Here is a 9837-nt window from a genome sequence, read left to right as displayed (position 1 = left end):
CCAGAGAGGAAGAGGAAGAAGAGTTTTATGGTCGAAGTGGGATGAGAAGGAAGCTTTCACCAGTCCTCCCTGGGTTAGACGTGTGCATTCTAGTTTGTTGTTTGCCTGTCTGACTCTCCCTCTGATTGCAAGTCTCTGTGGGAAGGATATGGTTTTCTGGTCCCTGTGTCCAGGGAGCACTTCCTACAGTGAGGACTGACATTCAGGAAAAAGCCAGTCAACTTCTGTGAATACCTGTCCCTCTGCGTGGGCCCATCAGAAGCAACAAATAGACTAAATTTCCTAGAAGGAAGCTGATTCAAATTTAAATTAAGTAACCCGGGAGATTGGAGCTGCCTCCCATCCTCAATCCAGCCTCACCACCGAGCTCCTCCTGGCTGTTGATTGAAGCCCCCTGGTAGTTCAGCGGTTTAGCGCCGCCTTCAGCCCAGGGTGTGATCCTGGAGACCCTGGATCAAGTCCCACGTCGGGCTCCCTGCATGGAGCCTGCTTCTCCCTCTGCCTGTGTCTCTGCCTCTCTCTGCCTCTTTCTGTGTCTATGAATAAATAAATAAAATCTTAAAAAAAAAAAAAAGAAAAGAAACATTGTCACTCTAAACCAGTTTCACTCTGAGTGCTGGGGACACGCTCTACTTGTCACACTAAAGCCAGGCCGAGGCTCAGGCCGTGGAGTCTTTCTGACTAGATTTCCTTCTCATCTCCGCAGCTTTTTGGCCGATACTCCTTTATCACACGTGGTGAGACTGCCTTGGCATATATAGGGCCAGGAAGACCTAAATCCCGGTGCCCACTAACTGCCCTCGCTCAGATCGGCTTTCCCCTTTTGCATGGTCTATTCCATCCCTGCCACACATTCTGCCTTTCCTGGGCTGAGGAGTCATGTGTTCAGTTTCTTGAACTCCTAGGAACCCAGGCATTGGGTAACTCTAAGGGAGGGGCTCACAGGCCACACATCGCTGCCCAGGCTGGGAGCAGGAATTCCAGTCAGCTCACTTACCTGGAACTTCCCTCCTCAGAGAGGCTGTGACTCAGCTGGCCTTGTCCGGAGGGGAAATTGAGTCATACCACATTGATAAGGTTTTGGAATTATAGGTAAGATCCGGAGCCAACGACCAAGAAAGAATTCTTGAGATGTCTGTGGTGCAAAATGGTGGTTTTATTAAAGCCTGGGCACAGCCCAGGGCGTGATCCTGGAGACCCTGGATCGAGTCCACGTCAGGCTCTCTGATGGAGCCTGCTTCTCCCTCTGCCTGTGTCTCTGCCTCTCTCTGTGTCTGTGTCTCTATAAATAAATAACATATTTTAATAAATAAATAAATAAATAGCCTGGGCACAGGACCCATGGGCAGGAAGAGCAGCTGCCCTGGGCCTGTGAGGGGTGGCTGATTATATACCTGGGAGTTGGGAGGGGTTTGAGGATAGTCTACTCTCTAAGGAATTTTGGAAGCAAGGTTTCCAGGACCTTGAGGGGGCTTAGCTATTGTTGGGAAAAGGTCACTTATTACCATCTAATGAAACCTAAGTAATGAGACCCTTCAGATGGATATTGGTGGGCCATGTGCTTGGGGGATGATTGCCAACATGAATCTTGGGGGTTTAGAGATAAAGAGAAATTTCTAAAGGAATTTTTATATGTTAAAGTAGGCTTACAGGATCCTGGGGGGTCGGCTTAAGATTGCCTTCTGCCCTTAGCAAAGTATGAACATCCAGGCAGTTGAGTCTGTAGAGGAATGTCACGCCCCGTTTCAAGGACTTGTCACTGTGCTTTGTCCTCAGCTAGTCCTCTGTTCCCCCATCAATGTCACACCATTTTCTCTGCCTGTTCCAATCCTCTAGGATTCCAAAAGAATCAGAACATTATCTCCTTGACCCCTGAAGTGATCCTAGGCCAGGGGTTAGCAAACTTTTTCTGGAATGGGCCAGATAGCAAATATTTAGCTTTGGCAGATGAGAAGGTCTCTGTTACAACTCCTCAGGTCTGCTTTTATAATTTGGAAACAGCCATAGCCCATTATGTAAACGAGTGAGCATGGCAATATTTACGTAAAACGTTGTGGACACTAACATTGGAAGTTCATGTGATTTTCATGTGTCACAAAATATTGTTATTTTGACTTTTTTGCTAACAAATGTAAAAATTCGGGGTGCCTGGGTGGCTCCATTGGTTAAATGTCAGCCCTCGGCTCAGGTCATGATCTCAGGGTCCTGGGATCGAGCCCCACATTGGGAGTCTGCTTCTCCCTCTGCCCCTTCCCCTGCTTGTACTCACTCTCTCTCGCTGTCAAATAAATAAATAAAATCTTTTTTAAAATGTAAAAATTCCAGTATTCCGTATGGTGTTGTTGATGGTGGTCATCATTCTGTACATTAAAACCCCAGACTCATTCATTTGATGCTAAAAAGAAAAGTAAAAATCATTCTTGCCTCGTGGGCTGTACAAAACCAGGACACTGGCCGTACTTGCTGACCTCTGTGTAGATCTCCAAGTCAGACAGATGAGGAGTTCAAATCCATTCTTCTTCTTTTTAAAAAAATATTTTATTTATTTATTTGACAGAGAGCACAAGCAGGGGGAGTGCAGACAGAGGCAGAAGGAGAAGCAGGCTCTCGGGTGAGCAGGGAGCCCGATGCAGTTCCATCTCAGGACCCGGGGATCAGGACCTGAGCCAAAGGCAGACACTTAACCCACTGAGCCACCCAGGTGCCCCAAATCCATTCTTAAGTCCTCAGTATGTGATCCTAGGAGAACTAAAGTTCTGATGCCTAAGACTCAGTTTCCTCATCTGCATAATGGAAATATTATGCACCTTGATGAGAATTAGAAATAGTATATGCTTAGTGAATAATAATGCAACAAAGGAGCCTTCCTTTTGCATTCAAGGCTCAGCCTGAAGGGCACTTGATTTGCAAAGAGAGGAGCAGCTTTCTGTCACCTCTGTGAGGGCTTATCAGTGGCAGCAGAGTGACTATTTCCAGGGACTCTGATACAGGTTTTTGTGTAAAAAACTCAAACGTTTAGAGGCTGAAGACACTCTCTTGCAGGAGATTCTGCAGCTTTGGAGAATGGTGGCCTTACAGAGCTGAAGGAAGCCTGTTTTGAATGCAAAGTGAAAGCTCCAGCCTTCCCAGGAGAGCAAGATTGCAAAGCCCCCAAGATGACACCTCAAGAGAAGCCGAGAGAACAGGGTCCATCTGCTTAGAGACTGGGTTCTAGGGCTAAGGGGGCCTGTGCTGATGCTTGGGCCACAGTTGAAGAGTCCTAACCACACCCTATATGCTTTTCCTGGGAGGCCGGGGTGGGGTACTTCCCCAGCAAGTGCTCATTCTGGTCCAGAGGTGGCTGTGATGAGAACCAGGACGGGAGCACCCTGGATTGTGCCGCAGTCACCATGGCTCTTCCGTGTGTTTGGGGAGCCCAGGGAGGAGGTACTTGGCTGGGGCACGTCCTCCCCCAGAATCACTATCTGTCCTTGTTGCAGAACAGGATCTGAAGGCAAGCAGAAATGTTCAAAGCAACCCATACTGTATGGTATATTGCCTGTTCCCATCTGCATTTAAAAGCGTATCTAAATAAGACACAGGGATGCGACATACAGCACAGGGAGTATAGTGAACACCCTACGAGCTGTGTGTGGTGATAGGCGGGAGCTAGATTGGTCGTGATCACTTGCTAATGTATAAAAATGTCGAATCACTATCTTGTACACCTGAGACGGATATAGTATTGTATGTCGACTACACCTCAATTAAAAAAAAAAAACATCTAAATTAAAATTCTTTTTAAAAAAATTAAGTGTAGGGATGCCTGGGTGATTCCTCTGCCTTTGGCTCAGGGCATGATCCCAGAGTCCCGGGATCGAGTCCCACATTGGGCTCCCTGCATGGAGCCTGCTTCTCCCTCTGCCTGTGTCTCTGCCTCTGTGTGTGTGTGTGTCTCTCATGAATAAATAAATAAAATCTTTTTTAAAAATTAAGTGTATCTATTTGTGAGGGGGCAAAATGCCAGGCAAAGAATCAAAATAACAGTGGTTAGTTACCTCTTGGGAGTGGGGAATTTAAGAATTCTTCTTTTCCAAGAAAAAAATCTATAGACCAAGTGAGTGGACAAGGGAGTGGAGGGGGCAGGAGTGGACACTACTCCTTCAGAGGCAGACCAGGAGAGGCCTTTCCACCAACTAAGAGGCCAAGACAAGAGCCTGAAGCCTCCTGGCAGATGCCCACCAAGCTCCCAAGGTTCAGGGGCTTGACTTCCTTTAGCTCAGAACCCTGGATTTGGTTAAGTCCACTCTTTATGCTGTCCATATGTCCTATGATCATTCACTTTATTTTCGTGTGTGTGTGTGTGTGTGTGTGTGTATGTGGTGTTTTCATTTTCTGTTACTAGCAGCTGGCCTGAGACTTCAAAGACAGGAGGGAGTTTGTTTCTTTTTGGGCTGGAGTTTGAAAGACATAGTAGCCTGCCCCTGAGGGACCAGACGGGGTGGGTAATCTCAGAGGGAAAAGTTAGGGTCATTTGCATAATGAAACTTTCCTTCCCCAGGGCTTTTTTTTTTTTTTTTCTTTTCTTTTTCTTGAATGGAACCTGGAGGGCTGTGTTTAAGAGAAGCTGCTCTCCTATCACTTTACGTGGTGGTCCCATCTTTGACAACCAGTTAGGGTAACCAGGGAGGCTTCAGGGGCGCTCCCTTCTCCCACCTGGGGGAGCTTCACAGGCACTGGCTGCCTATCCCTCTACAATGTGACTTTTATCACTGAGCAAGAAAAAGCATCTCCTCCCTTTCAAGAGGTCAGGGCCCTTGGAGCAAGAACTATGGGTGGGAGGCAGGCAGACCTCTCACCTCACCAGGAAAGGTTCAGAGTTCTGGGAAAGCTGAACTCAGGAGAAGATTCTCTGTGCTTCCCCAATACCTGCTACTCAGAAATGAATAAATTAAATTGACTGCACCAGGGATTTGGCTTCTAGATCTGGAGCAGTCTGAAGCCAATCTGAATTTAAATCATGTCCCCACAGTGAAGCTTTTACTCTCTAGGAAATTGGGGAGGGGGGAGGGGGTGTTGGGGTGGAGGGATTGGGGAAGGGACTTAATCAAATGCTCAGCCAAAATTGCTCAGGCCCTAGGAAAAGGTGGCAGCTCTTAGCAGTGGGGTCAGAGAATTCAAAGGATGTTCTCGTAAATGCCATGGTCTCTGCAGGCCAAGATAAAAGATGTGTCATAGGGAAGGTATCACAGATGTCCTATCCTCTGCAGGAGAAAGGACATTGGGACCTCTGGGCACCAGGCAAGGTGGCAGCCACAGGAATCCAGGTGAGAGATACTCATGGGGTGAGAAACACTGGTCACTCCCCAAGAGAGGTTTTCCAGAAGACATTTTTACTGCACCCACACCAAAGTACACACACAAATCTTTGAAAGGTAGTACCATTTTATTTAGTGTTGTAGAAATTTTAGGTTACTTCTTAAAAACAAAACCAAAGAGATTAAAAATTCCCAAAGTAACAAGGCAGGAAATAATTTTATAATTCAAAAATGCTGGGTGATGGGTGAAAGAGGTCAAGTTAGTAGCTCACATAATAGATATTGAGAAATGCAGAGTTGAGGTTGGTATGACTACTAGGAGGCTAAATTCTCCACCTAGGGCAATTAATCCGTCAGCCTTGAGGCATCATTAATTCGTAGTTCTCAAAAAGGAAATACAAAGGTCAGTTGGGAAGGAGGGAAGATCCTGCCTAATTTAACATTAAATTGCCTCTGGCCTTCAATATGGTATGTGACTGAGTGTCATGGGTCCTCCCTCCTCTCTGCCCTTTTGAGCTCCTGCTGTTAACAAAGCTGGAAACCACACACACACACACACACACACACACACACACGCACACACATGTAACCCATCCGTGTGCACACATACCTCCCACTCAAGGTCAACAGCTCTTCAGCATGCCAAAGGTCAGACTTTCTTGTTCCTCCATTCTGCCCCCTCCCCCATGAGAGCACACAGGAATAAAATAGAGGGCAGGAAATGTGTCAAAGTTCAAGGAATGAGATGATAGAAAATAGGCAAAGGACTGACATTTTCCTCAGGAGGCTGACCTCCCAACTGAAGTTCTGTATTTAATCTGATGCTTTCCTAAAGTACAAACTGCTCTTTCTGGAGGCAGCCAGGCAAGGCCAGGAAGAGAGATGCTCCTGCTTCTTTCTCCAGAACACAGCTTTCTCCCAGAGTCCTTCAATCAGGTTAGCATTTATAGTAGCTCAAGGCAAGTCCCAACTCTCCTCGTGTGGGTGGGTGAACGCCCTCAGACACATGCCAGTTGTAGGAGCTCCATTGCTCTGATTCACCAACCCTTGCTAAAGGTTCAGAGCAGACTTTGCCTAGATAAATCCTCCCCCAAAGTAGAGTCCTTGAGGACAGCCATTACCTAATGCCCTCCCAGGCTATCTACTTTGAGAGGTACAGGAATGCTATAAATTAGATTTTTTTTCCCAGCAGTGGTTGATGCCAGACACCCTTGAAGTAAATTGTCCTTCATTCTCCAGAGTTCCTAAGTGCATTTCAGAGCACAGGAATCCATTCCCCTACCCAGATGTCCCTCTCAAACACTGACCGAGTTACATACCTGAGGTCCTAGCAGCAGATAATATCTCCAGACCAAGCACCTCTTGTGAGCAATGCAGGTCCCCACACCAGCTCTTCTAAGGAGAAATCATTCAGAGCACACCTGACCCCAGTGCCCTTGGGTTATCACAGTCAAAATATGCTTTTAAGTAAAAAATATACTGCAGAATGAATATATACATGTACATTTTCAGAGCTGAGGTGAATATCTGGTTCTCTTTATAGGTATGTAAATAACTTTCATAGCACTACAAAAATACAAGTCCTCTGAGAAGTTTACAGTGGTCCCCACTTCTGTAAGAGAGTATTAAATAAAACAGCTATAGGTAATCAAAAGCTGATTAATCAAGTTATAGTATCATCCTTCGGATTAAAGTGCTCCGATACAACTAACATTGCAGCAAACGTGCTCCTGAAAGGGGTTCTGCTGACAACCGTCTTGCCTCCTCCGGTACATAGAACAAGAACAAGAACGTACAGAAGAGACCCCCAGCCTTATAACCATTGTTGCCTCGAGCCCTGCCCACCATGCTGGCCTGTGATCTCCTCTCCCCCACTCCATCCCCAAGGGAGCTCAAGGCTCTGAGATGATTCTGTGACAGCCACAAGCAACACAGAAACATTCTAATTCCAGTATTAGGTTCCGAACAATGAAACTACCTGAGGGACCCGAACCAGGGCTATTAGTTCAGAAGTGTCCTAGCTTTAAAAAAAAAAAGAAAAGAAAAAAAAAAGGTGTGTCTGTCTAGATTTAAAAATACCACCAACCAAAACTAAGTGTTATCTTCTTGCTCTTCATAATTTTATAACAAGGATGGTGGAGGAGTGCCAGGAAGTGTTGCTGAGGAAATCAGGGAGCCAAGCAAAGGCACTGAGGGAACAGGCCACAGGAGTCCTACTGAAATCATTCCATACCTGGTGGAACTGAGTTAATAAATGCTTGGGTCACCCAATCCCTTCTCAAGGCGCTGATGGGGCCACACCAGCCAGCAGGAACCTGGCCACCATGAGACTTTGATCAACCCTTATTAAGTGAGTGCAAAGTGACACATGCCCTCTTCTACTTCTCATGTCTCCACAGACAGGCCCTGTGGATCGATAAGGAACACGTTGTAAGGCTAAAGAGTAGTGGTAGCTGGTGTTTAGAAAAGGAAGCTTGTTCAGAATCTACAAGGCACACTCAAAGGCTTTCTTTAAACTCCCCTGCTTCGGGCAAATCAAGACCAAGCCCAAGAAGCCCAGAAGGTTTGCACAGGATCAAAATTTAGCACCTGCAGCCAAAAGCCACCCTAAGCTACTAAAAAACCAAGCAAGTAAGTGTAACGCAACACCAACTGCCCAGTCCTTCTCATTTCACCCCCTAATTTACTGACTGGGTGGGTTGGGGGTGGGAGTATGTATTTTTAAACATCAATATCGAAGAAAGAAAACCCCAATGTTAAATACCCGAATAACCCTGCACCATCTGAATCTCTGGACAGATCTTATGACCACATCTCTGGTCAGAGAATAAAGTACTTACAATATCGTTAAAGGCACAGTGGCATTTAAAAACAAACCCCTGGGAATGTACAGCAAGAGATTCATTGTAATAATTAACCTGGCTTTGGCTGGTGGAGCTGACTCTTGCCAGATAACACACAGGGAGGCAGATGGTGACTTGGAGCCTGAAGGCTGGTTATCAGGCATACGGAGTCCCTGACCTCAGGAGCAGGTAGAAACAAACTCACAGAACAGTCTCAGTGTCACATCGGTTCACATCTTTCCTGCCTTTTTGCCGACCTGAGCCGGAACTCGGAGGATGTTGGGGGTTTCTTCCATGACCCTGACTAGCAGATTGTCAATGTAGTCTTCCAGCTCTCGAACCTGAAACTCCTTCTTGCTTATTGTCTCCTTCTGTTTGAGAACCAACTGGATCAGCTCATCATGGGTTAGCTGTGCATAAGCAAAGGCAGGGTCCGAGGGGTTGTATTTCTTTAGAAGGGGGAGAAAGGGAAGAAAAAGCGTAAAGTCAGCAAAAAAGGCAAATATCTAAAAGAAATATAAAAGAGGAAAACGTTATTAGTGATCGGGGTCTCCTGGGAACGTATTTTCAATTCAGGTGGAAAACTGGTTAGGGACAAAGGACCGGAGAGTAAATATTTAAGGTTTTGCAGGCTACATATGGCCTTTGTTGCCTGTTCTTTGTTGTTTTATTTGTTTCTGTTTTATGACTTTTTAAAAACATAAAAACCATATTTGGCTCATAGGCTACAAACCCCTGGATTAGACTCTGGATTTGAGATTTTAGGAAATGGGATTTTGAGATTTGGAAGTCTGTGAACACTAGGAGCTGGCACAGTGAAATATCAATGCAAAGCTGAGAGCCCCAAGCTAAGGTGGCCAATGAAGAAACCCTAGTGACAGAAGATACGGGAGATGATGCTCACCTGCCATCACCCCAGGTAGTCACTCATCCCAGACTACCTGCTGCTTCCTCCACTACACTCAGCAGGACTCCATGGTTAGGTTGATGCACTGGCTACTCAGAGACCCCACTTTAAGTCATTTCACACTCAAGAAATATGCTAAGTGCCACCACAATGCATCACCTAGTCATCACCCTCAGACGTCATGGTGTACCCTCTGGGCACACTGCGGCCAGAGCCAGGGCTGAGCTGTACCAATCTTGGCAAGAGCAGGAGCCCTAAGGAGTTACTCCATCAGCGTTTATAATCTGGGATGACTGGAACCCAACTGCAAAGTGACCAGGCCCAAACCATGAGGAAACACAAGATAAGGACTGAATAAAAGGTACCATGTTGTATCAAGTCTCCACTTGGAGAAACTAAGTCAAGAGCAGAATCATCATTCACTCTTTTGACAACATAATCAAAGGCCCTGCTCAGTCCAGTGACGTAAGCTGCCTACCCACTAGCTAAAAATCAGAGGGAAATCCCATCCCTCTTATCCTGGCTCAGAAGGAAAGCAGAGTGCCTGTATTACTGGCTTAGAAGCACACCCTGACAGGGCACCCAGGTGGCTCAGTGGTTGAACATCTGCCTTTGGCTCAGGGCATGATCCCAGGGTCCTGGGGAGCTCCCAGTGGGGAGCCTGCCTCTCCCTCTACCTATGTCTCTGCCTTTCTGTGTGTCTCTCATGAATAAATAAATAAAATCTTAAGAAAAAAAAAAGAAGAAGAAGAAGTACACACTGACATTTCTATGCACAGAGCAGGTTTTC

General features: G+C 46.2%; 1 protein-coding gene across 4 annotated transcripts in view; it reads right to left on the bottom strand.

Annotated features, from left to right (window-relative positions):
* Positions 1-5406: 5406 nt before the first annotated feature.
* Positions 5407-9837, bottom strand: part of RAB11FIP1 (RAB11 family interacting protein 1) — a 30959-nt gene continuing 26528 nt past the window's right edge. For all 4 annotated transcript variants that reach the window (XM_038560093.1, XM_038560096.1, XM_038560094.1 and 1 more), the window contains one exon: positions 5407-8589. In XM_038560093.1, coding sequence (XP_038416021.1) covers positions 8371-8589 — 219 coding nt within the window. In that variant the 3' untranslated portion in view covers positions 5407-8370. The remainder of the gene's footprint in view (positions 8590-9837) is intronic.

The sequence above is a fragment of the Canis lupus genome, chromosome 16 (genome assembly GCF_011100685.1).
Source record: "Canis lupus familiaris isolate Mischka breed German Shepherd chromosome 16, alternate assembly UU_Cfam_GSD_1.0, whole genome shotgun sequence".
Lineage (NCBI taxonomy): Eukaryota > Metazoa > Chordata > Mammalia > Carnivora > Canidae > Canis > Canis lupus.
The sequence above is the reverse complement of the archived record's forward strand: the minus strand, read 5'-3'. Positions and strand labels throughout refer to the sequence as shown.